At 44.0% G+C, this 27700-nt stretch overlaps 1 protein-coding gene and 1 long non-coding RNA gene across 4 annotated transcripts in view; one reads left to right on the top strand and one right to left on the bottom strand.

Moving 5' to 3' along the window:
- WTAP (WT1 associated protein) overlaps positions 1 to 9020 on the bottom strand; it is a 26338-nt gene extending 17318 nt beyond the window's left edge. For 2 of the 3 annotated variants that reach the window (XM_033867934.2, XM_073789800.1), the window contains exons 1-2: positions 8888 to 9020; positions 2285 to 2322 (exon numbers count right to left, since the gene is read on the bottom strand). In XM_033867934.2, coding sequence (XP_033723825.1) covers positions 2285 to 2314 — 30 coding nt within the window. In that variant the 5' untranslated portion in view covers positions 2315 to 2322; positions 8888 to 9020. Of the gene's footprint in view, positions 1 to 2284; positions 2323 to 8593; positions 8733 to 8887 lie in introns of those variants that run through there. The other variant, XM_033867933.2, reaches the window with a different exon arrangement.
- On the top strand, positions 8126 to 27700 carry LOC141276052 (uncharacterized). Its single transcript, XR_012324967.1, has 3 exons — positions 8126 to 8400; positions 8742 to 9716; positions 22934 to 27700. It is a non-coding gene; the product is annotated as an uncharacterized lncRNA (long non-coding RNA).

The following is a 27700-nucleotide window of genomic DNA, read 5'->3' as shown; positions in this document are numbered from 1 at the left end:
AAACTCAAAGGATATGTAATACAGCATAATTTCACATATACGACATTTGTGAAATAGCATAATTTTAGAAATGAAGAACTGATTAGTTGTTGCCAGGGGTTAAGTTAAGAATGGAGTGGGAGAGGATGGATGTGGCTATAAAAAATGGCGTAAGAGAGACTTGTGGTAATGGTTCAGGTAACTATTTTGGTTGTGGTGCTGTTTACATTAAGTTACAAGTGATAACACTGCATAGAGCCACACACAGAATGCACGCACAACCAGGGAAGTCTGAATATGCTCTGTGGATTGTACCAATGTCAAGTTCCTGGTTTTGATATTCTTATGCAAGATGTCTGACAGTTATGCAAGATGTTAACGCTGAAGGAGGCTGGGTAAAGAGTGCACAGAACCTCCCTGTACATTTCTTTTTTTATAAAGTTTTTTTTTTTTTTTTTTTTTTGCGGTACGCAGGCTTCTCACTGCTGTGACCTCTTCCTGTTGCGGAGCACAGGCTCCGGACGCGCAAGCCCAGCGGCCATGGCTCACAGGCCCAGCCACTCCATTGCATGCGGGATCCTCCCGGACCGGGGCACGAACCCGTGTCCCCTGCATCGGCAGGCAGACTCTCAATCACTGCGCCACCAGGGAAGTCCTAAAGTTTTTTGTTTTTTTTTTAAATTTATTTATTTTTGGCTGCGTTGGCTCTTTGTTGCTGCACATGGGCTTTCTCTAGTTGCAGTGAGCAGGGGCTACTCTTCGTTTCTGTGTGCTGGCTTCTCATTGCGGTGGCTTCTCTTGTTGCAGAGCACAGGCTCTAGGCATGCAGGCTTCAGTAGTGGCACGAGGGCTCAGTAGTTGTGGCGCACGGGCTTAGTTGCTCTGCAGCACGTGGGATCTTCCTGGACCAGGGCTTGAACCCATGTCCTCTGCACTGACAGACGGATTCGTAACCACTGGGCCACCAGGGAAGCCCTTTCTTTTTTTTTTTTTGCTGCACTGGCTTTCATTGCAGCGCGGTCTTTCTCTAGTTGCGGCGACTGGGGGCTACTCTTCCTTGTGGTGCATGGGCTTCTCATTGCGGTGGTTTCTCTTGTTGCAGAGCATGGGCTCTAGGTGCACAGGCTTCAGTAGCTGTGGCACATGGGCTCAGTAGTTGTGGCTCGTGAACTCTAGAGTGCAGGCTCAGTAGTTGTGGCGCACGGGCTTAGTTGCTCCACGGCATGTGGGATCTTCCCAGAACAGGGCTCGAACCTGTGTCCCCTGCATTGGCAGGCGGATTCTTAACCACTGCGCCACCAGGGAAGCCCCCTCCCTGTACATTTCTTTACAACTTCCTATGAATCAGTAATTTTTTCAAAATAAAAAGTTCTTTAAAGTGGGCATAATATTCTAATGAGATGAAATTGTTTTGCAAATTGAGAAATATTAAATGTTTTCTCTATACCAAAAGAAGATTGTAAAGCTGAGGCACCTCTCCTACTTTAATATAAAATTAAGTCTTATTAATTTCCCTTATAAGATATTAAAACATTTTTCTTTATAAAAATGTTTCAAATTGTAGCATTTACCAGTAACATGTTACTATCAGAAAACAGAAAAGGGAAAATCATTATACCAGAATATATTAAAAGCCTAACAGAAAGCACCCAGTAATTCTCAAGACTGTTAAAGCACTTGACCCCAAAACTTAGGACAGAAATTTCCGTAACATTTACTATTTAAATTGTCCACTTAAATATTCACTGGTTAATAAGCACATACCCCTACTTTCCCAACTGAATTATAAATACCCCTTAGAAACTGTTATTCTTTTGTAACCTCTTTTGTGTGTGTGTCATAGTGACTAAACTGAAGAAAAAATGGGGAAAATGAGACTAGAAAATAAAACTTCAGAGGAAATGGTAGAATCTAAGAACCAACTAGCTGTAAACTGTTTTGAAAAATATGGAAGTGGTTCTGCATTACAACCAAAGGGATTTAAGTTAGGAAAAAAAAGAAAATAAGTAACTTATAGGATCTTGTAAAATAATCTCTTATTTTGACATTATTTGTAGTTATATAGCTGGGAATATTCATATGATAAAGGCTACAAGTTGACCATGGGGATGTCATTATTACAAAAGTTTTCCAAAGGCTGAAAATATTCTAAAATATATTACATATTAGATACAACGTCTCACACATTATACACCCATGATGCTATTAATATAAGGCAAGGGAATAAACAAAAGCAAACAATATGGATAGTGCCTTCAACTCTATTAGTCAAAAGAAGTGCTTAGAAACTGCTGAAAAAACAAACCTTTTTAGGAAGAGGTTCCTCGTTGGTCATCTTGAATCCTAGAAAAAAGGAATAAAGAGAGGAAAGTCAACTGATTTTCTTCCAGTTAAGGTAGGAAGAAAAAAAGACTGGCTTTTTCAAACTAATTTATTACTGAACTCAGTTATGACCAAATCATTCGGTTATTTTTTTTAATTAAAATAAACCTTTTAGGAACGAAATTGAGTTATTTGCAGTGAAGTGGATGGACCTAGAATCTGTCATACAGAGTGAAGTAAGTCAGAAAGAAAAACAAATACCGTATGCTAACGCATATATATGGAATTTAAAAAAGCGGTGCTGATGAACCTAGTGGCAGGGTAGGAATAAAGACGCAGACGTAGAGAACGGACTTGAGGGCACTGGGTGGGGTGGGGGGGAAGCTGGGATGAAGTAAGAAAGTAGCACTGATATATATACACTAGCAAATGTAAAATGGATGGCTAGTGGGAAGCTGCTGCATAGCACAGGGAGATCAGCTCAGTGCTTTGTGACCACCTAGAGGGATGCTCAAGAGGGAGGGTGGGAGGGATGCTCAAGAGGGAGGGTGGAAGGGATGCTCAAAAGGGAAGGGATATGGGGATAAAATGTATACATATAGCTGATTCACTCTGTTGCACGGCAGAAACTAACAACATTGTAAAGCATTTATACTCCGATAAAGTTGTGAAAAAAATTATATACCTCTTAGACTAGTTTTAGATTTACAGAAAGGCTGCAAAGATATTACAGGGTTCCCATATACTCTGCACCCAGTTTCTCCTTTGTTAACATCTTACATTACTATTGTTATTAGGTTTTTTTTTAAACTCTCTTATAAAAAAGTTGATCATTCTTTGTAATGTTGCCACAAAGGATTGAAAGAAATATAATCAACCACTGGACCACCAGGGACGTCCCAAAGAAATACAATTTTTCAATGCATTCTTACAATTGCCCTGTGAAAGACAAATCTGGCAGCAGAAGTAATAGGTTTGTGCTGAAGTCCGATACTGGCCTCAGGCAGTATCTCAGGCATCTTGTTGAAAGGACAGAGGAAGGGTAAGACCAGTTGCTAAGCCTTTCCTTTTACAGAATTAACATTGTTATAGTAAGGTCAAATCTATCATCCTCATGACAATTCATCACTACACAATGCAGGTATGAAGGTATTTACACCTTAATAAAAATATCCCTACATTATTTAACTTCATGTCACAAAATAATTTGTATCTCAAAATTAGCTTCTTTTATAAATTTACATAAAATTCACTTAATCCTGTTGAAAAAGATTAATGACAGAAATACTCTCATTAACTTTATTATGCTTACTGAAAAGACTTGTGCTATTTCCTAATATTCAAATTTAACAAAGAGAAGCTAATTTAAAGTTATTCCTAGGTATCCTTTCTAGCAGCAAAGTCATAAATGTTCCCTTACATCTTAAACTTTCTTTTTAGTTTATTTTACCTGCCCATACTTACTACAAATTCCAAACAATTAAATAAGTAGCCAGTAAATAAGTCACAGAGGTATAATGTACAACACAGTGACTATAGGTAATAATACTGTATTACGTAGATTTGAAAGCTGCTGAAAGAGTCAAAATCTTCATCACAAGAAGAAAAGTTTTGTAACTATGTATGGTGACAGATGGTAACTAGATTTATGTGGTGATCCTTTTGCAATGTATACAAACATCAAATCCCTATGTTGTACACCTGAAAATAACATGTCAACTATACGCAATAAAAATAACTTAATCAAAGAATTTACAGTGTAAAACTGAGTTTTAAAAGCTACTTGACTTCTTGATGAATATCTGAGATTCCTCAAAAGGAGATGATTTTCAATACCATTTTTTATATTACATACAATCCCAATTCAAATATTCTAATCATACTGTCACTAAACCCTGATTTTCAGATTAGGTACACTGAGTTGAAAAAATCAGTACATTTTAAGGAAAAAAATTATATATTGATCATATCATAAATTAACTGCCTTAATTCTTCCCTCTTTGATAATCTTATCATTGGATGTAAAACAAAAACCTGAGCATATATCATTAGTTTCTGAGCTGATGGAGTTGATCAAGTCTCTATGACCAAACAACACCTATGAAGACATGACCATATTTCTATGTTTTAAAAATCGGTATTTTTTCTCTGAATTGGCCCCTGCCTACTTTAGCCCCCTTATCACCCAGTTTATAATCTCTGTTGCAAGTTACAGACAGCTGCTTAGTGACTGATTATCCTAACGTGACTCTAGAGTGAATCCAAGCACTTGGAAACAAACGCTCACCATGTTCACCTCCAGAGGCCTGACTACTTATATTTTAAAATGGTTTTAATGGGCATTCACTCCACTAGACTGCAACCTCTTGGAATCCACAACTCAAGTTTAACATTTTCTTTGAACTTCCCATTTGTCCAATGCTAAATAGTAGGTAAATATCAATAACGTACTAATAACGTATTAAAATGGTACAAGAAAATTTGAGCCATTTGAACTTTTAACATACTTAAATAGTATATAAATGTGTACCTATATGTCAGTCTTCTGGTTAAATCCTTCTAAAGGCTTCCCATCTCAAAACTGTGCATGTGGTACATATACACAATGGAATATTTCTCAGCCATAAAAAAGAATGTAATAATGCCATATGCAGCATGCGGGCTTCTTAGTTGTGGCATGTGGGATCTAGTTCCCCCGACCAGGGATCGAACCCTGGCCCCCTGCATAGGGAGCCCGGAGTCCTACCCACTGTACCATCAGGGGACTCTCCTGTTTTTGTCTTTAAGCCCCACTGCAGAATTCTTGGTGACCTCCAATTCTCAGAATTCTAAACAGCAAGTTATTTACATTTTTAACACTGGCTTATGTTCTCTCTCCTTTTAAAAAGCTTGACGCTGGGTAGATTCTAATTACACACTGCTTAAAGAATACCTACATTTTCTTTATAAAAATAGATGTTTAAATTTGTAATGTAAGTCAGGGATAAATCCAGGTTTTGTATATGTTTGCGTTTCACATGTTGACTCTCAATCACAAGTCACTCCACATGTTATGGAATATGTGACTTGGGAAATCAAAGCATAAGCATTTAGTAAGAAATTCCTCCCTTATCTTTAGCAGATGAAAAGTCAATCTTTGCTTGAGATTTCATGATATGCCACAACAGTTAAATGGACAGTGTGACAAAAGGCAAATTAGAAACAGGCTTAAAATTTGAAAGCATCAACATTCAACTATTTAATCAAAATAGAACCTGGTTCTCAATTCTGACTCTCCCACTGCACATGTGCTGTGAAATTTATTACTCCCCAAGGCAATTTTTTTTTAGCACAACTGACAAGCACAATACCATCTAAAGTTAATTCTACATTCATAAAGACAATGGATATTCCAGGTTCTTAGAACAAGCTATTTTCATATCAGAAAAACAGAATGACTGAAATATCATTTGGAGTTGAACCCTGAGTCTTGAAGGGAAAAAATGAATATATACCCAGTGCTATGAATCACTTATTTAATAACCACAACTTCTACAGTCGAAGTTACTTTCCATTTTCCAGATGATGAAAAGGGTTATGAATCATTAGGTGATTAGCTCAGATTAAAACAGCTACTTATTAAAAAATGGGGGGGGGGGTAGAGAATGCTAGAGAATTAGCATTAGCTAGAGAATGCTAGAATTCTAGAATGCTAGAATTCTCTAGCATTAGCAAGAGAATGCAGAAAAGCAAAATAGAAAAAAAGCAAAAATTGACCAATTTGGCTACCTTTTAGCAAGTTTAAGAGGACTGGCTAAAACATGGTTTTATGTTTTATGTAAAGTTTTGTTATCCATGTGGATAATTCAGAGGTAATATAGCTCTTAAGTTTAGACCGTCAGAACCACCATCTACTCCTAATGCCTTTACACTGAGAAACACCTTATGATGGAGAGTTCGGTTTTGGTAGGCTAGGAGCCTAGCATCCCAGATCTCAGTACTTCTCTGGCTCTTAGCATTATGATCCCAAGTTATGCAACTCAGTTCTCCCTTAACAGAGAAACAAGTACCAGCCAACACTTCAGTAAGAAATCACCTACCTTGCTGAAACTCATCACAACTAAACGTAAGAAACTAATAATCTGACACTGTATCAGCCTAGGCACTATAGTAGAAGTGTACTTGTTAGGAACTGGAAGACCAATTTTTCTTGACTATGTATATCAGTCATGTGATCTTGAGCAAGTCACTTTCTCTAGATTGCAGTCTCCAAATCAGCAAAAAGAGGATACCAGTTTTGCCTGCCCCACAAAGTGCTACAAATGTCAGTGTTTTAAGTGCCATAAAAATACTATACAAACAAAAGATATTTCAAATAAAATACTAACATTAACATAAAAGAGAATTTTAATGTGTATTTAGGAAAGATTAAAGTAAATTCCACCAACTACATTTTCTAGAGTTGAGAATGTTTATTTATAGCACTGAATCTAGCCTGATACACCGCCTTAATATCTAATGGGATATACTGTCATAGGAATATTGAAAAGTTTTGCTCTAGTAAGCTTAGTAATAGAAAATACTTAGATGCAGAAAAATGGAAGGTAATAAAAACAAGAATAAAACCAAGTACTATCTACATCTTGCTTTGCAAAAGCAAAGCAACAGAAAATTTTAAAGAGCAAGAAAAATATTTTTTTTCAAGAGCAAGATAATGTACAATTGAATGAAAATGATCAAGACCTCTAAACAAAGAATATTTTCAAGGGAATTCTGTATTACACCTATACATACATACAAGAGTGTAACGGACTCTGAAAGCTGTAACGTACTGTACAAATACAATTATTACAACTCTCATCTCCATGCCACAAGGCTGCTACGGATTTTCTGTATTATACCAACCCATTTCTGACAAATACTCAAAATTCAATCAGGAAAGCTATATATTATGAAGTTCTATAAATTACATGAGCTAAGTAAAAAATAGCAGTGCCTGGGATACACTTTTATCAGTACTTTTGTCCTTTGGGAGTTAGAAATTTAGGTAGTTTGCCTAAGTTCCGCCACTGAGAAGTGAAAATACTGATCTCTTAGCTATAGCTATCTGCTTAAGATAACGTAAAATCTGAACGCACTCTAGGAATACAGCCACCAAAACCCTTGAAATTGAACCTCCTCTTTATCACAAGCCCCAATTTCTTTCCCAATTTCTAATGCACCGCAATTTCTTTCCCCAACTTGCCTAATCAGATGCTACTAAATGTCATGTGTACATATATAACATTTAGGCATCTTGAAAAGATTTTCACGGTAGCTTTATACGGGGTTTTAAATGTCTACAACATGTTTATCTGTCACAGAAGTCTTAATGGTCAAAGTTTTTAAATAAAAAACCCGGTCGATAATCACTTTGTTGTACACCTGAAACTAACAACATTGTAAATCGACTATACTTCAAAAACAAAACAAAACAAAAACCCGGTAGGATTTGTGGTGACAGACGCGTGACTTCCACGTATCCTCCTCAGCAATGGAATTAACTAAATTCTGAGAAGGAAAACTACATGGACAACTCAGGACTGTAACATGATCATGAAAGTATTTCTTTATCTTTTTAAATCTCGGACAAAAGAATCGTTTCTTGCTTTATAAACACGGTTATTAAGGATTTTAACACAGTCCTCTAGGATCAAATATCCAACTGACTTCATCAAAACAAACTTGGACTTTTCCTATGTGCTCCCATGAAATATGGTTTAAAAAATTAATAACAGCCTTACAGGGATCCGAGGTGAGACTCTAAAATTTCACGAAAACCTCTAATTCAATAAATAATTTTTCTCTTTTTAATTCAGAACGCATGCCATCATTTAAAAATGGAAGTCCACAAGACAACGCAGCTGCAATATTAAGCTACTGCGCGACGTGCGATTTGGTCAACGAACGCTGCTTTCCTTCCCCTGCTGAACTCATTCGTGCCGCCAGTCCTCGCGCTCCGGCCGAGGTGGGAGCCGGCGACACCGGGGCGGGGACTGGACGCGCACCGAGAAGGCGGCCTCCGATTGTCGCCCGCCCCGCGGGAGCGCCCACCTAGCCCCCGGGACCCTGAGGACGGAGGTAAAATGGCCTCGGGGTGGCGGAAGTGTCCCTGCAGGCGGAAAGGCGGCGCGGCTAACGGGAGGCCGGCGGGCCCGGGAACCCCGAGTCGCCCCCTGTGCTCCGTCCGCCCCTTCCCGGGCCGGGCGGCCGCGCCTCAGCCCTGGGGACCCCGAGATCCTCGCCGCCGCTCCGGCGAGCGGCCCGCACCTACCTCTCCTGACGGAGGCCGCGCCGGCGCCGCCCAGTCACATAGGCTGACCCCGCGCTGCCCGCTCGCTGTCCAGGCCGCCCGACCCCGCTGCCGCCGGCCCCCGCGCTCCTCCTCCCGCCACAGCCCCGGCTCTCCCCTTTATTTGCAGGTCTCGCTGCCACAAAATGGCGCTGAGGGAGGAAGCGAGGTCCCGTCGCCCCACCCCCTTCCCGCTCCTCCCGCCGCCCCGCCCCGCGACGCCGCCGGCGCCCGCCCGCTTCTCCGCCCCGCCATGTTAGCGCCCGGCCCACTCACCGACCAGTTGTCTCACGGACACGGCCACAGCTTCCCGCCCGCCGGGCCCAGCCGCGGGGAGGAAAGGCGAAAGGAGGGCGCCCGCTGAGGGCCTCGAGTCGCTACAGGAGGAGCTGCGCCTGGTGGCACGCCCCGCGGCCGCTGAAGCGCTGCGACCTCGGCGGGGGCGGGGAGGGAAGCGGGCCTCAGGGAGCGGTGAGCCGCGAGGTCGCAGGTCAGCCGCGGGGCATCACGGGAAGGGCGGCGGGGGTCGCGATTGGCGGCGCCGGGTGGACGCGCTCCCCGGGCGGACAAGCTCGCCGGGCCACCTGCGGCTGCGGCGCTGCCTCTGGCGGAGGAATCTGGGCGAAGGCGGCGTGTGATTGGCTGTCCTTTGGTACAGCACCCATCTGTGATGCTTCCGCGCGCTGTCGGCAAGGTGCAACCGTAGGAGCGACGCCGTGGGCGGGGAGTGCGAGCAATTGAGGCTTCGTGAGCCCTTGCTGTTTGAAGTTCTGAGAATTTGGAAACCGATGCTCTTTCTTCCGTCAGGAAGTGCTGCTTCCTGGACGCTTGGTTCGTCCCAGCCTTGAAATCTCGAGGTGAAACCGGGGAGCTATTGTCTAGTACGTGGAGGTTTTACCTATGTCAGCAGCTCTAGGGGCACCTTGCTAACGCAGAAGCGAGGGGAAGGCGAACCTTGTGAGGTTTTAATGGAACCGATAATATAAGGTTTTTAATTCGAATATACGCCCTTACGCAAGGCTGTGTGTCATCCGGACCGTCGCGTAAGACCGATGGTGTTACCTGGTAGACGTGAAACAAGTCTCATACTTCCTACAGGGGTCAGGTAATCTTTTGATTGGGCTGCCCTTATCCAATTTTACCAAAACCGTTTATCCCCAAAGGAGGTGTTCTGGAATGAGGTGATTTATGGGGATGAGATTAAACTATACTCCAGATGGTCAAAGACCAAAATCCGAAGAGAAAAATGGGCAAGGACATGAACAGACATTTCACACAAAAGACCAGCAATGGTCCGAAACGTAGAAGTCTGTTCGTCCTCACTTATAATGGAAATGCACATTGAAATTACACGGCAGTGGAGAAACAGTGCTCGTAAATTTCCTGGTGGGAATGGGAAAATGATTCAGGCCCTGTGGAGTACCAAAATTATATATGCACTTATTCTTACGTCTTGCAATTTCACTTCTAACCCTAACCTTATTCTGAAAATACACCTTCACTTATAGAAGCAACATGTAGGCAGGGTTACTTGTTGTAGTGTCATAGCAAAAGTTATGAAATAACTCAAATGTCCATTAATAGGGAACTGGTTAGACACCGTACATCCATAACATGAAATACAATGCAACCCCCACCCCCAAAAAAAGAATGAGGATGCTGTTTATATGTTGCTTTGAAATGCGTCCCAGGCTATGTGGAAAATTGGAAGCATATCCTAGAAACAATAAAAATGGTTACCTATAGAGAGTGGTGGGGAAAGGTGGAGGCGAAAGAAATAAAAGCAAGACTTCTCTGACTTTGAACTTTTGAAGGTTTATATAGCCAAAAAGTACATTGAAAAGGAAACAAACCCAAAGTTGATAGCAAATTAAAATAAACTTAACTGTAAGTCACATTGGTAATGCAACTATCTTGTTACACAGAGAAAGGAATTAATTCCCCAGGGCTTTTGGACATAGTACTCTAAGAATTATCTGTGGTGAGATATATTCTAAGGTTGAGAAAGAACTGCAAAGGAATCTTCAGCTTCGCTCAGTGGTTTATAATTAATGGTAATTTTGTTGCTGCGGTTTGAAAGTATGTATATTGTAGGATAATACAAATATTTTCTTTTTTTTTTTTTTTTTTTTTGCGGTACGCGGGCCTCTCACTGTTGTGGCCTCTCACGTTGCGGAGCACAGGCTCCGGACGCGCAGGCTCAGCGGCCATGGCTCACGGGTCCAGCCGCTCCGCGGCATGTGGGATCTTCCCGGACCGGGGCACGAACCCGTGTCCCCTGCATCGGCAGGCAGACTCTCAACCACTGCGCCACCAGGGAAGCCCTATTTTCATTTTTAATGTACAAGACTTTAAGTGTAAGAGAAAATGATGTACAAATATAAGATCAAGGAAGTTCAGAAAAAACCTGTACTACATTTAAATTGGATATATCAATTTGAGCATATGATTTAAAAAGTATATTTACTGCTTCTGTGCACCGAAAGGGCCTAGAAGCACTAGGATGATGACCAATTGTCCCAGTTTCCCCGGGACTGAGGGGATTTCCCCAGATGCTGCACTTTGTGTTAAAACTGAAAGTGTCCCAGGCAAACAGGATGGTTGGTCGCCTTACGGTAACAATAAGCACATTTGCCATGCCTTGGTTTCTAAATTCCATTTCCACTAAATAGAACCAGAGCTCCTTGGAGAATTGGCTGATTCCTGTTCTTGAGCAGAGAACGTGCAAGATGAATCAGACATTTTGTTGTGCCTGAATGTAAAGGTAGTGCTTAGGTTAATAAAGATAGGTCAACAGGACTTAGGAGAATAGGCAAAACTTATCTATAGGGATAGAAGTCAAATCTGGGCTTGGCTAGGAGTGGAAAACAGCAGGAATCGGTTGGAAAGGAACATGGGGGAACTTTTTGGGTTGACGAAAATATTGTAAATCATGATTGGAATGGTGGTTACCCAGTACATACATTCGTCAGTATTCATCAAACCGTACCACTAATGAGTGCGTTTAATGTAAATTATACCTCAGATTTGTTACACCTCATATAACTTTTACCCTCATGTGTATGTAAATGAACCTCAGTAACGCGTGAAGACCAACCCAATGAGAAAAGCAAAGGCTATTTCTTCAGAGCTTGCTATAGGAAGAGAGTCAACCATGATCACTTGCATTTTGGCAGAGACTCAAAGGCAAGCAGAGGAGTGGGAAGGCTTCACAGTGGAAAAAATAAGGGCTTCAGCTGTGCCCTGTTGGAGGCTGTTGGCACAGAGGAGCTGGAGGTGGCTAACAAAAAGCAAGGCATTCTATGCGGTTGGATAGGGCTGCATATTCGGCTTTCTCTCGTTGGTTCCAAGTTGGAAGTGGGGACAAAAATTAGAGAAGCAGTCAGATTTTAATCAAGTCCTGGCCGTTTTGAGCTGATTGTTATACTCATTGTTTATCTTCCTGGATTGTTACTTGTGATAGCAATCTGACTTCCTCCAAGTGTGACTTACAGCAGGCTGGCTTCCGGGGCTCCTTATAGCAGCTGAGGGGATTGGTTTCCTGGGCACGCTGCTGCAGGTTGTGGGTCAGAATTCTTGTTCCTTTTGTGGTCTGGCCATGTCCTTTTGTATATTCAGTCTTCAGAAGTAAATTTTTATTTTTATTTATTTATTTATTTTGGCCATGCCCCGTGGCATGTGGGATCTTAGCTCCCCAACCAGGGATCAAACCCTCGCCCCCTGCAGTGGAAGCGTGGAGCCTTCACCACTGGACCCCCAGGGAAGTCCCCAGAAGTAAATTTTTAAAAGACACAGGAACCAGCTTGAAGGGTCTCCCACAGGCCAAACTTAAGGCAAATTTTAGCATCAAAAAGCAAATGACTACAATTGACTATAGATACTGAATAGTTAAAAATCTGTGACTCTCCAGTTACACTTGATGAGAGACGAAGGGGGACTGTTTTTCCATCACTGGAAATGGCTATCACACCAGCTTCTTACTCTGAAAATTAGTTATTAAAAGGAAAAATATCGTTTGCTCTGCCTTCCTTAAAAAAGGAAAACTGTGGTTCACTCTGGGTGGTTGAGGAAAAACTCTTCTTTACAATAGGGTGCTAGCGGGCTTCTCTGGTGGCGCAGTGGTTGAGAGTCCGCCTGCCGATGCAGGGGACGCGGGTTCGTGCCCTGGTCCGGGAAGATCCCACATGCCGCGGAGCGGCTGAGCCTGCGCGTTCGCGTCCGGAGCCTGTGCTCCGCAACGGGAGAGGCCGCAACAGTGAGAGGCCCGCGTACCGCAAAAACAAACAAACAAAAAAACAGTAGGGTGCCAGCAAGTAAATATAGAATAAATGATATAATTAGAAGGTAATTATTATGCAAGTCCTAAAGAAAGAATTGATTCAGGCAAGGATTATTAATGGACTTTAAAACCTTTATGTGGGACTTCCCTGGGGGCACAGTGGTTAAGAATCCCCCTGTCAGTGCAGGGGACACGGGTTCCAGCCCTGGTCCGGGAAGATCCCACATGCCGCGGGGCAGCTAAGCCCATGCACCACAACTACTGAGCCTGCGCTCTAGAGCCCGTGAGCCACAACTACTGAGCCTGCGTGCCACAGCTACTGAGCCCGCGTTCTAGAGCCCGTGCTCCACAACAGGAGAAGCCACCGCAATGGGAAGCCCGCGCACCGCAACGAAGAGTAGCCCCTGCTCGCCGCAACTAGAGGAAGCCCGTGCGCAGCAACAAAGACCCAACGCAGCCAAAAATAAAAATAAATAAGATAAGTAAATTTACTAAAAAAGAAAAAGCTAATGGTGTTTAGTCTTCTTTGTCTTTGCAGACCACAAAGAACTCCACAGGTACTCTAAAAAATTATATATGATTAGATTTCTATCATAATTTTACTAGTACTATTTTTTATATATTTAAAAAAATTTTATGTGTTTATTTATTATTTAATCAATTTATTTATTTTTGGCTGCGTTGGGTCTTCGTTGCTGTGTGTGGGCTTTCTCTAGTTGTGGCGAGCGGGGGTTACTCTTCGATACAGTGCACAGGCTTCTCATTGCCGTGGCTTTTGCTGTGGAGCACGGGCTCTAGGTGTGCGGGCATCAGTAGTTGCAGCACGTGGGCTCAGTAGTTGTGGTGCACGGGCTTAGTTGTACCGTGGCACGTGGGACCAGGGATTGAACCCGTGTCCCCTGCATTGGCAGGTGGATTCTTAACCACTGTGCCACCAGGGAAGTCCCACTAGTACTATTTTTAAAATGCTGTTTCATTGTACCTATCTCTTTGAATATAAGGCTGAACACTTTTCCAGGCTTTGCTTCCTTGTATTGTTTTGAATCAATATATTTGTCATATGGGCTTCCCTAATGGCGCAGTGGTTGAGAATCCGCCTGCCAATGCAGAGGACACGGGTTCGTGCCCCGGTTCGGGAAGATCCCACATGCCGCGGAGCGGCTGTGCCCGTGGGCCATGGCTGCTGAGCCTGCGCGTCCGGAGCCTGTGCTCCACAACGGGAGAGGCCACAACAGTGAGAGGCCCGCGTACCGCAAAAAAAAAAAAAAAATTGTCATATACCCAAGAGATATTCACTAGATACCTGCCATTATTGTATTAAGTACAGTCTTGAAAGAGATTTTATCTCCCAAATAGTAGCTATATATTTGGATTTCAATCATTCTGAATCCTTGGTGGTAGCAGGGAGCAGAGATACTAGAGGTGTAGGGAACTCAGACTCACCTGTTCTTGGAAACAGGCTTGTCCAATTACTAGGAAGTCCTTTCACTAGGAAAAATAAAGGTGACCCTTGGAGATGACTTCTGTGTCTTCATCTCCATTCCTTGTAAATAACAGCGCTTTCTGAAGAGGAATCAGTGTGCCAGCATTGAGTAAGCAACACCATCCCCCTTCCAACCTCCACCAGGGTACCATGGCACAACTGCTGGGAGCCTCGTGCTTCTTGCCCTTGGTCCCCTCATTGTGTTTGAGTCATCAGCCCGTGAGATGAGTTATGGATGCCATGAGCCAGTGTTTCTTAGTAGGAATGCTATTGGTATTTTGAGTAAGACAGATCTTTTTGTGTGTGTAAAAGTGTACTGTGCATCTTAGGACATTTAACATCCCTAGACTAACTCACTAAATGCCAGTAGCCCCTTTCTTTTTGTGTGACAACCAAAAGTGCCCCCTCTATATTTCCAGTACCTCTGGAGGGGCAGGATGCCCCTGCTGAGAACCCTAGTCAATTGTGGGCATTGTGGTCTTTACCAAATAGTGGCGTCCGGTCTCGCAGGCAGAATTGGCCAGTTGACCGGTTCTGGCCAGGACCAGCGGATATCTCCTGGGACTTCTGAGAAAGAGTTTCCTCCATGACAAGAGACATGCGCATGAGGAGAAAGTGCTTTTTTCCCCCTCCCTTCTTGTCTCTTAACTGGCTGGGAGGGGCTGTGATCCTTGCATCTGTAGAAACCATCTTATGACCATGACCATACCAGGTGGGAAAACAGAAGCCAGCCAGCTAAGAATGCAGAGTAGAGGGTGGAAAGTCCCTGGGTCCTAGATGACATTGGTAAGCTTCCAAACTAACCCAGGGACTGCCAGCTGTTGGGCTTTTTATGAAGTAAAATAGAAATGTTCTTATATTTGAAACCACTGTCCATAGGATTCCTGTTACCCATTGCCAAACACATCGTGACTTACACAGAGAAAAAGCATATTTACATGATAAACAAGTTAAAGAAAATGGAAAATTACCAACAAAGCTAGGTTTTTCTAAGGAATATATATATATGTATAAAATAAAGGAATTTACCTGCAGAGAGTTAACTGTTCAAAGTCTTAAGATATGAATTGTGTTTCCTTTACTGAACCCACGCATCAAAATAATTGTCCTTCCTGCAGCATTTTGCTTTATTGTTGCTTTGACATTACTTTATGACTACAGCCCTCATTGTTCAGCAGTGCGATAAAGCAGACATTTCAATTCCATCATTCACTTCCAGAAAATCAGACTTTACAAGACACAGACTTAGGTACATTAAAAATATAAGGAGCTTGGAGAACCTTATATTCAGAACTTTTCAAAATACTATTCTGCTTGCTCTGATGCTCACAAACTGTGTTTAACCTATGGGAGCAACAGGTAAATTCTGTTGGGTCGAACACTCAGTGAAACCTCTTCTAATTTTTAAAAAGGAAAGCTGTATGTTCCCCACAAATTAAAGACCTACTAGCTCAGGAGACGGTCCATCTGGAAACCATATGCCCGATTCCCCAAGACAAACTGCAGATCTGTGCTTCTGCCAGAGAAGTGCACTGGACTCTGGGCAGTTGTTCTAATACTGACCGTGCTGACCACCTGCTACAGGTGTCTGTTAGGAACAATTGCAGACTTATTTTCATTGCTCTTTCCTGCCTTTATTAACCTCCTAACTATTTTCCTCTGTCCCACTCATCTGTGTCTGGTGCTGCCAGCCAAGTCCAGGCCTTCATCTTTTCTCCTAGTTGGTTCCCTGCCGCCCATCAAAACCATCTTGCACACAGGAAGCAAGCCCTTTTCTAATGTAACTGAGCAAGGGCTCACGTGGCCGCAGTGCAGAAAGCCCAACTCATAGTGGGTGTTTGCAGCAAAGTAAGGGCTTATTTGCAGGGTATCAGGCAAGAGAGCGGGAGACAAGCCTCAGGTCCACTCTGTCTTGGACTTTGAGTTAGGGATGTTTTAAAGGGGAAGAACAAAGAAACTGGGATTAATCATCGTTTTGTGACATTTCTGACGAGACGTGATGGGGCGCATTCAGGGTGGTATGGCCGTGGATTTGTGACATTTCCTAATCGTGGTTTTAGGAGCCAGGATGTCTGCGGTTTACCATTCCCTGGCCAGGTGGTCCGTGGCTCTGGGGTCTGTGAGCTCAACTTGCCCCAGAGAAACAACCCGAGTTTGTACGTTAATGATAAGATCTACTACAACTTTAGTACATTAACGACGTTATCGATACAGCAATCTCAGGCATCTGACTCTGGTTGGTTAGTGTTCAGTTAGCACAGGATGGAGATTGGAGGAGACAAGAAAGGAATTGAGGTCAGAGGAGACAAGCAAGGCAATAAAGTTTGGGATAGAGAGATTAATCATGAACTCAGCAGGGGAACTCAGTTTTAGGGAGACTCGGTTTCACTAATACAATTCCGGGAGAGTTCCACCTCTGGAGAAACGGAGTAGACAGACATTTCCATGTTACTCTGTCTAAGCACAACTTAAGCTGGAAAAACCAACAGGTGCTGACAAAACATGCTGCCCCAACAAAAGCCTGCCGCCTGTAACCAAAGGACCAGGGAAGGGGCAGCCCAGCAAGACAGCCTTTAGACAGCAACCACTGTCTCCATCATTTACTCCTGCAAAGGCTCTTGATCTAAACCCCAGTGAGCCTGGATGTGATTAATTGGAGAAGACACCAGGGCTGGATTGCCCCACAACCTTGGCACTGGAATCAGAGTCATTTGGTACAACTTTTCAACAAATTGCAAAAGAGAAAGTGCTTTATAGTACTCTGGGAAAGAGCACCACCTAGTGATGAACCAAAAGCAAAAAAATGTAAACGTAAATACTGTGCTTCCAAGCCCTCGGTCAAAGCCAAGTCAATGTGGGTTGTTAAATCACTACCCGATCCCAACCTGGGGAGGCAGGCGGGGGTGTGCAGTCAGGAGAAGGGACTGATGAAGCCCAGATGGAATGTGCTAGAATGTTGCAGTTCAAAGCTGGGCTCATCCCTCTTGGGATGGGAAAAGTCTGTATGAGATGTGTCACCCAGTGTGGGGCTCAGAGAAATCCAAGGTGTGGCTGGGTTTCTGGAGAGGAAAAAAAATACGGGGGAAGGTATAGGCAGAAAGAGAGGTGGGAAACTATGGGCAACATTTTGCTGGATGTTTCCATACGTTGTTTCATTAGTCCTCACAACCAGACATCTAGAGGAGTAAAGGCTTGTATTTGTCCCGTTTGACAGATGGGGCAACTGAGGCACAGAGATTCAATAACAGCACAGATAAGGAGGGGTAATCAACTCGGATGAAGTTAAGCTGATTTCAGAGTCCACTCAAATGTACACAACAGGCTTCCCTTAGGGACATATGCAAAAATAGAAACCTTTGGCAAAATAATGGTCCAACTACGGCGAAGCGTGTGACCTAGAATACGTTTAATTTCATCAGACTGATACTTAGATAAAATGTCCTGTATTTGGGACATCCTTATTTTCTGCCCGCAGACCTTTGAACTGCAATAAGTCTCCCTCTCAGCAGAAGAAACCTTAGATACAGAGGAAGGGGATTTTGGTTTTGGTCCTGGGAAATAAATGCTGAATATAGCCAAGCAATCCAATAAGTTTGAGTAGTGCTTCTGCCCCAGACAGAGGAATAGCCAAACGGTAATGACGGCAGGTTTGGAGGCAAGGTAAGAGGGGCTGCAGTGTCCCCAGAGTCTCTCCTAATAAGGAAAACCAGGCTGTCCAAGGCCACGTGCAGAAGGCATGGAAAAGTTAGATGTGTCTTGGCAAACAAGTGTTTTCAGAGGCCCATTCTGGGAGCAGGGCTCAGCAGTGATGTAGGACTGAGGGGGAGCCATGTGGTGGTACCTGCTAGTTACATTCCCAGTAAGACCACAGGCAGAAGCCCCGATGCAGAGAAAGGGACCAAGCTGCTAGAAGAAGGGACAGGTGAGGGCCAGGAAGTGTTTGCAGGCCTCAGACATTGGAAAAAGGGAATGAGTAATACATACAGGATCAACGCGAGCAGACACATGTGCTTGTTGTGGGAAGGAATCTTACTAGAAGGCATTAAAATGAGGTAAGTATTTAATAAGTTTTTAAAGGATAAACCACGGTATGGCGTTGACCAAGGCATTTTTCTAAGCTCCACTACGTACTTGACTTCAGCCTTGGCCTTTGAAAAACTGGAGTCAAGTGCTATCTTCACTGTCATTTGGGCCATCCCTGACCTCGTGCTGGAGAAGTGATTGTGTAACAGCTAAGGTTACCACCATATTCAACTGGAGTAATGACGTCAGCCATATAATCAAGGCGTGTTGTTCAGATTAATTTGAAACTCTAGAGAGTTCCTAGATATAGCATGGGGTGACAATCTTCCTATGTTCTGTGTTCACTGAAATTCTATCAGTTAGTTGTATAAATGCATATTCATTATACAAGAACTTTAAAGGAGCTAAATACATCTCCCTTATTAAATATCATTATTTAAATTCTTATAAACATTTATTGACTCAAAAGAATACAACAGTCTTCTTAAAGTTACCTACTTAATATTGTTATAACTTTCAACCTATCTTCAAATGTATTTAACCTTTTAAAAGTTCTTAATAATTATCTTTGTACATAAGATGCATGATTAAAATTAACTTTCACAATCACCATTAAATATTATGGTATTTAACCCTTGCAGTAATAAGTACACACTTATACTTCAATTGACAATGACAGTTGTCATGAGGTATAGCAATGACCTCATCAGTAATCTAGCAGCTGACATGCTGAGAAATTATTATAATATGAAGTATTTAACATTACTTTAAATTTGAACAACTGCTGAATGTTTTAATAAGAGAATAGTTTAATTTATTTTGAATAAAACTTCAGATTTATTCTTGAATTTCAAAGGTTCCTTCTGTGATGGTGCTATTTGTTGTTGACCAAGCATTGATCATAACAATTGGCTATTAGGCATTCAACTAAAGTGTGCATTGATTGCATTTCTAAAGTCTTTAGAAAGTGACTAATAGAATTATCATCATATTTCTTGGTATCCTGTGAATATTCATCGACATCTTAACACTTATTACAATTACCAGTTATAGAATCCTTAATATATGTATTTGTGTGTGTGACAGACACCTGTTAAATACCCACCAAGCCCATTTCCTCCTCTTCCTTGGCACGGAGGTCAGCTACATGGTCCTGCTTCTCTTACAGTCAGATGCGGTGCGTGGCTGAGCAGAGAATGGTGTGTGGGCAGAGGGGATGTATAGCACTTCCAGGCTGGGCCCATTACCACCTTTCTCATTCTCTTTGCCATCTGCCCGCCGGTGGAGCAGAAGGCAGGAGCATGCACGCTGGCCTGTGTGATGTAAGCCCTGGAGAAGTGGGAGTCTGTCTGTCAGAACAGCTAGTGCTACTCTTACTAATAGTCTTCTAAAGAAATTTCAAGAAATGTTTGAAAATAACTCAGGAAACCATTAAATGTCTAGAAGCATCTAAGTTATAACTTTGCACACTCCTTTATAAATTCAAAGGTCACGTCTGGGCTGATTGGGGATGGGTACTCTTAGGCAAGATGCTGGCATGAGCAAAGTTCCTCCTCTAAAATTGCACCAAAATGACTCATGGGACAGACTTATGGGGAAAAAACCTCCAGATTAGTGCTGGAAATCTGGAGGCCACTCAAAGGCCAGAAATATGGGAGGATTTCTGGTAGATGTAGCATTGATGTGTTACCATCACAGTGAGTAACAGTGACTCATAGTATGTGGTCATGAAGTGACTTTCTTTTTGTCCCCAACTGTGTCATTATATTGGCCTGGTGGACTTGTTTTTTTCCTTGCCCCTGGACCAAAATGCTGGCCCCATGACCATTTTAAAAAAAATTCTTAGGTAATAAAAAGTCATAAAATCACTTGAAGTCAGAACATAGGCACTATTGTAAATGTCCAGTCCTGTGTCATAAAACTTCTGATTTAAAGTTGGGACTTTGCCTCCTTCAGCACAAGCCTGTAGGAAGCCAGCAGCCCGCAGTGAAAGAAAGGTGGGAAGCCGGTGGGTGTTAGGTTTCCCTCCTTGTTCTTGCGTTTCTCCTCTTCTAGCAAGCGCATTGTGGCTTCAGACTTCTCCAGGGATCGAGCTGCGGGAATGTGGAGGTTCTGGTACTGTTCGTGGTGGTGGAGTGGGGGGATTCGTGGGGGGGGGGGTGTCTTACCTGACCACCACTGTCTTGCCTGGCCGTTGTTTAAAGTGGACTCTTTATCTCCTGGTTTTGGAGACCATCCTGATGCTGATTTCTCACTTGGAGTTCAGTCTGAAAACCGAGGGACTGCATCGTGTTCCAGGGACACAAGAAAAGAAACCCAAAGCTCTGCCTTGGACTTGAAAAGTTGAGGCTGAATCTAAAAGAAAACCAGGCCAATGGAAACTCAAAATTTAACAAAATGGACATTATGTCCCAAAGACCAGACCTTTAAACACAACTTCCAAAGTGCGATCACAGAGATATTTGTTCTTCATTTAGCACAAATAGATGAAAATCTTCTTCCATGTGATCAGAAAAGTTGGAGTCACGCAGACATAGAAAAAAAACTTATGGTTACTAAAGGGAAAGGGTGGGGAGGATAAATTAGGAGTTTGGGATGAACAGATACACACTACTATATATAAAATAGATAAACAACAAGGACCTATTGTATAGCACAGGAAACTATACTCAATATCTTGTAATAACGTATAATGGAAAAGAATCTGAAAAAGTTATATATTTGTGTGTGTGTGTGTATATATATATATATTTATTTACATATGTAACTGAATCACTTTGCTGTATACCTGAAACAAACACAATATTGTAAATCAGTTATACTTCTGGGGACTTCCCTGGTGGTCCAGTGGTTAAGAATCCGCCCTCCAGTGCAGGGGATGCGCGTTCGATCCCTGTTTGGGGAGCTAAGATCCCACATGCCGCGGGGCAACTAAGCCCGTGTGCCGCAACTACCGAGCCCGTGCGCTGTGGAGCCCACGCGCCACGACTAGAGAGAAGCCTGCGTGCTGCAATGAATATCCCGTGTCCCGCAACTAAGACCCGACACAGCCAAATAAATTAATTAATTTAAAAAAAAGTTGGAGTCAGAATAAAATGTCACACAGTTACCTTAAACAATGTATTTTATTTATTATTATTTTATTTATTAATTTATTTATTTTTGGCTGCGTTGGGTCTTTGTTGCTGCACGCAGGCTTTCTCTAGTTGCGGTGAGCGGGGGCTACTCTTCGTTGTGGTGCACGGGCTTCTCATTGCGGTGGCTTCTCTTGTTGCGGAGCACAGGATCTAGGCATGCGGGCTTCAGTAGTTGTGGTGCACGGGCTCAGTAGTTGTGGCTCGCGGGCTCTAGAGCAGAGGCTCAGTAGCTGTGGCGCACCGGCTTAGTTGCTCTGCGGCATGTGGGATCTTCCCGGACCAGGGCTCGAACCCGTGTCCCCTGCATTGGCAGGCGGATTCTTAACCACTGCACCACCAGGGAAGTCCCAACAATGCATTTTAATTTAAACAAGCAAATGCATATTCATTCAATACTTTTCGAATGAAGAGACAGAATTGATGCGTGGCCTGTGATTTCCATTTTCAGTTCTCTGAAGTGGAGTGGGAACTTAGACACCTAAACAGCAATCTGATCCTTTATCTGTTTCATGATTTTCCCGATGTTGTGTACTTGTTTTGCCCACATCTAATTGAACAGCGATTGTTTTTAGTGGCTCACCTTTATTGTCTTCGTAAAGCATTCGATTTAGTTTTCATTAAAATAACTTCCTTTCTTTTCACACTCATTTTGTCAGTTTACAGAATACTTAATTAAATTACATAATTTCAATAACTAGTAAATAAGTAAGACTAGAAGTGAATCTGTTTTGGGAGCAAATACACCTCACTCCTGGTAAAGTGACTCAAACTGTTGGGGGCAGTGGTGAGTGCTCTGGCCTGATCATTTGTGGGCCATGGGCATCCGTCCCAATGCTCTACAGACGAACAGGAGAATGTCTGTTAATCTAGAAAGTTGTTGAAATAGACTGTCTATTAAAAAGCTTCTACTGTATTTCTTCTGCCTGAACCAGCATGGTATAGTGGAAAAAGCATGGATCTTGCGGTCAAACAGACCTAGGTTTAAATCTTGTATTGTTTCTAGTTCAGTGACTTTAGGAAAATTACTTAATGTCTCTGAATCTCAATTTCTTTATTTGTAACAATTGGTAAACTATTCATGAGAGTTCAACAAAATCAATTAGGGGAATTGCCTAGTGGCGCAGTGGTTAAGAATCCACCTACCAATGCAGGGGGCACGGGTTCGATCCCTGGTCAGGGAAGTAAGATCCCACATGCCACGTGGTGTGGAAAAAAAAAAACCATAAACAAAACCAATTAGTAAAGATTCTGGTAAGTAGGTGCTCAGTAAACAATAGCTGCTGCTGCTGCTGTTGTTGTTATTTTTTTATTATTATGTGTGGTTGTTTACCTGTTGGTCTTCACCTAACCAAAAATCTGGTTTTGTTGTGCCAGTTAGATGTCTTCCATTTCATCCCTAGCTGGGCTGGCCACACTGCGAAATGAGTCTGATTCCTGGGTCTGCAGCCAGCTGGCATTGTCATCCTCCTCTGGACTTCCATGACTCAGCTACTGTGACTGACTATGTGGTGGTTACAGACAGTGGGGGAGAAGGACTCTCACCATCTTCCCGTCCCGCGTGCCGGTACATCAGAAGGACCCCCGCTGGTAAATGTTGCTGCACCACTGGCTGCCCGTGAGCCCCCCGAGGATACGCTATGTGGAGTGGAATAGGCTGGCTTCTGGACACACAAGTCCAGCTAGTGGGATTAACTGGTTTCTTGTCTGGAAAGACCTAATGGGTCCACCCCTAATGGCACTCAACATAGCATGGGGTGACAGATCTGTACTGTGACTGCTGACCCCTGGCTAGGCCACCAGAATGTTTCTTTTATTTATTTAGTGCTATTTTGGGCTGTGCCATGCAGCAGAATGTTTCTTTTGAAGCCAGGCCTTCCCCTCCCCGTGGAGGTGGCTCTGGGTTTGTGAAAAACAGGGGTGGCCTTGCCTTCCTTATAGCTGGACAGGATACTGCTGCCATTGACTCCCTTTCCGTTGACCCAGTAAGTGCTTGGCTCCCAAACTTGCCCACATCCTGGCAGATGACTGTTGTGAGCATGCTAGGTATCTTACCTTGATACTCCTTGGCTGCGGGTGTCTGGACTGTATTGTGGTATCTGGTTGCAGGGCCCCCTACGTACCTGACCCCAGGGATATCGCGGAAGAGGAGTGGACCAGGATCATAAGGGCCGTGCAGGGCACGTAGGGGTGGAGCGTGTGGCCAGGCCACTCAGGATGGCGGTTCTCTTGCTCTCGTCCATCCCCTGCTCTACCAGGGCCTGCTTCACCTACACCTACTCACATGACTGACCTCCCTACTACTAGCCCCAGGCCCCCCGCTGGTGATTATCTTATCAAAGGGGTGGTGAGGGGCCTGCCCTTCTGCTGGTTTCCCTGGTAACTAATGAGCCCACCTGAAGTCAATTCCCGCTACAACTGGTCATCTCCCCTTCCTCCTGGGGGTGAAGGCTGCCTCCATGTCCTGCCCAGCACCGTGGGGTGTTGCTCCAGGACCTTGCTTCCCTCCCCCTTCCATTAAACCATTGATGTCAAGAAAGAAAGGAAGAGAGAGGGAGGGAGGGGGAGAGAGAGAGAGAAAGAGAAAGAGAAAGGGAAGAAAGAACGAAAGGGAAAGAGAAAGAAAATCTGGTTCACTGTCCTGTTTTCCCACTTTGCCCAATGCCCCAATGTTTTGCTCACAGCTGCTCAAATAATGCCTCCCAAAGGACGTTAGTAATTTTTCACAACTGTGTTTACCCTTTTGATTGAGAAACTTGTGGGTGATGATGTATGGTTGTTTTTTTTGCAGGTACATACATTCTTTCCCAGATTGTTGGCATCGTTTAGCCTAACTTTGCTCCAATTTATAGGTTTTCTGCAACTATGTTTTTCTTAGTAACAGTTACTAAAAACTTCTTTAATCTCCCTTAGAAGTTATTTGTCTTGCTACTAATTGGAAGTTCATCAGACCAAGCTTCAGGCCAGGACTGTATTGAGGCTGAGAAGACTTGAACATGGAAGGGCTGGGGTAGCATCACATGCAACGGGCCAACTGTGCCCAGAGCATCACCCACCTGGCGCCTGGACCTCTCTGATCTCCTTCTGAGCCCTTCTTGGTCCCTCATTCTATTCCTCAACCTTGCTTTTCGTGATCTGGCATCTCTTTGCCGACTAACTCACTTGGTTTGACGTTTTTGTTAATAGTTTTACCTCTAGGACAGTGGTTCTCAACTGGGATGACTTGGCACCCAAGAAACATTTGGCCACGCTTGAGGCATTTTTATTGTCACGAGTGGAGGTGGGTGAGGGCTACCGGCATCTAGTGTGGAGTGGCCGGGCGGCAGGTGAATAGCCTACAATATACAGGACAGCCCTCACAGCGGGAGGGTTATCTGGTCCAAAGTGTCAGCAGCGCTGAGGTTGAGGTTGAACCCCCTGCTCTCTAGGTTCTGGCCTTTGACCCCAGTCTCCAGTCTTTGAGTGGCCTCAGGCCTTCCTGTCAGCACCCCCAGACACCACTATCCTTCCTGGGTGACAGGCTCCGCAGGACTATGACGGAGCTCCCGAGGGTGAGGGCAATGGCTCGTTCTACCCCGAGCTCACAGCAAGCTCAGCAGCCAGAGGACAGTCCGTGCAGGTTGTTTAATGAGCAACAGTAGAACGTGAAGTTTAAAGCACTCGTTGAAATCCATTCTCAACTACCCTCCAACTCAATTAATAGTGGCAGCTGCTACCGAAAGCAAGATTATGAAATCCCCGAAGCCTGGCGCAGAGGTGGAAAGGCTCTTGTTCTGGGCGCGCTGGGCAGGTTTGGTCGCTTTTCCCATCAGGAAATACAGAAGAGGGACTGAGGAGAAATAAGAGCTGCCTCGGGCTTTAACAGTGTCGGGCTTGATCCTTCCCAGTTTTGCTCCCCCCTCACGCCCTTGGAGAAAGGGGGTCAGGGGGTGAATGCAGCTTGTTCATTGAGGGTGAACTTGGACACCAGAGCCCACTTCTCTTTTTTGGCCATGCCGCTTGGCATGTGGGATCTTAGTTCCCCGACCAGCAATTGAACTGTGCCCCCTGCAGTGGAAGCCTGGAGTCCTAACCACTGGACCGCCAGGGAAGTCCTCAGAGCCCACTTTTCGTCACCACGTTTCTGAAGGTGTGGGCACCAGCTGGTCTTAAAGGGAGCGTGGTGAGGAAGCATGAACCAGGCCGCCCTGGATGCTGCATGACTGATCAAAGGAGCATTCACCCGGAACAGGGGCCGGGGGCCAACAGCCTGGGCAGGGGTGGGGGGGTCTGTGGCTGAGAGCCAGTCGGGGTGAGGCTGAAACAGACATGTCTCCTTTACGAAAACTCGCCATATGTTGGGGACCGTTAAAATGCAGTTGAGTCAGGCCAAGAGAGACCGCACTTCTCCCTCGGCCCCTTGTGGCTGGAGCTGGCGTCGCTAGGACCTGGGGCCAGGTGACACCTAGGTGGGAGCCCTCCGAGAAGGGCCATCCCTCCGGAGTGCAGACTCCCCTTCCTCTCCCTGCAGGTGGGTGCAGCCAGCCTCTGAAGGAGAGGGGAGGGCCAGCGGGAGTCCCAGGTGGGAAGGAGACTCTGTGATTGCGATGATAAACTCCACAATGGCTGACATTTTGATAACCAGATTGGCTTACAGAAACTACTGACCTGCTGTATTAGTTTGCTTGGGTTGCCGTAGCAAAACACCACAGACCGGGTGGCTTAAACAGCAGAGGTTTATTTCCTCACAGTTCTGGAGGCTGGGAGTCTGAGATCAAGGTGCTGGCAGAGTTGGTTTCTTCTTAGGTCTCTCGCCTTGGCTTGTAGATGGCCTGCTGCTTGCTGTGTCTTCACGTGGCCTGTGTCCTCACCCCTTTTTATAAGGACACCAGTCACACTAGTTTAGGGCTCACCCCAGTGGTCTTGTTTTACCTTAACTACCTTTTTAAAGGCTCTGTCTCCATACGTTTGTTTTCTAAGCCTGGGAGTCTGTTTCTGTTTTGTAAGTTCATTTGTATCATTTTTTTTAGATTCCACATATAAGTGATGTCATATGATATTTGTCTTTCTCTGTCTGACTTGCTTAGTATGGCGGGGCAGGGAGGGATAGACTGGGAGTTTGGGGTTAACATAAACACACTACTATATATAAAATAGATAACCAACAAGGACCTACTGTGTAGCACAGGGAACTCTACTCAATATTCTGTAATAACCTATATGGGAAAAGAATCTGAAAAAGAATGGATAAATGTATATGTATAACTGAATCACTTTGCTGTACACCTGAAAGTAACAACATTGTACATCAACTATACTCCAATATAAAATAAAAATTAAATTAAAAATAAATTAAAAAAAATTTAAAAGTGCCTGATACAAAAAAAAGTCTCTGTCTCCAAATACGGCCACATTCTAAGGTACTGGAGGTTAGGACTTCAACACATGCATCTGGGTGGGGACACAATACAGCCCGTGAGAGCTGAATTAAGTTCTAAACTGGTCTGGGATAAAACTAAGATACCTGCCCAAGGGGGACCGGAGTGCTCGGGGCGAATGTGGAGAGCAGGAGATCGGCTGGTTTGTGCATCACTGAGAGGCTACTCTTCAAACGCAATGAAAGAGTAACTGATCAGCCTCCTTTCATAGTCAGCCAGAGCACCTTATGCCAACGAAAAGCTGACTAGTTCCTTAAACTAAATTAATATCTTAAGGTTAAAAATACCTGCAGGCTTATTGTACGCAATTTTATCCAATTACCCACCAAAGGGCCAGTGCAGATGAAAGCCAGCACCAGAGTTAGGTGATGCAGGCCAGGATGGGGAGTGTGCTGGGACGTGCCTGAGATGGACCAAGTGCTGGCATGAACCTCTGTGGTATGTGAGGCCGTGCATCCTGCATACCTCCTCTGCATCCCTCAGGGTGGGGATGCAGCCCCTGGCGTATGCTGGCCAGAAGACGTAGCTGGCCTGAGCTCCTTGTGCTTGGTCATTGCCCTCAGTGGTCAGTGTCAGTTCATCTTGGGTAGCTCTTGAGAGTTATTCTTAGAACTGTGCCCGTGAATTCAACCTCACTCCATGATAAATCCTGGGCTATTAATTGGAATTCTGTGGTATAATGACTAACAAATCTCCCCACCCCTTACACAGAATGCCTTGCCCATGTTGTGTTTTACCTGGTGTGATGGTTAG

This window comes from Tursiops truncatus, chromosome 12 (assembly GCF_011762595.2).
Source record: "Tursiops truncatus isolate mTurTru1 chromosome 12, mTurTru1.mat.Y, whole genome shotgun sequence".
Taxonomy (NCBI): Eukaryota; Metazoa; Chordata; class Mammalia; order Artiodactyla; family Delphinidae; genus Tursiops; species Tursiops truncatus.
The sequence above is the reverse complement of the archived record's forward strand: the minus strand, read 5'-3'. Positions and strand labels throughout refer to the sequence as shown.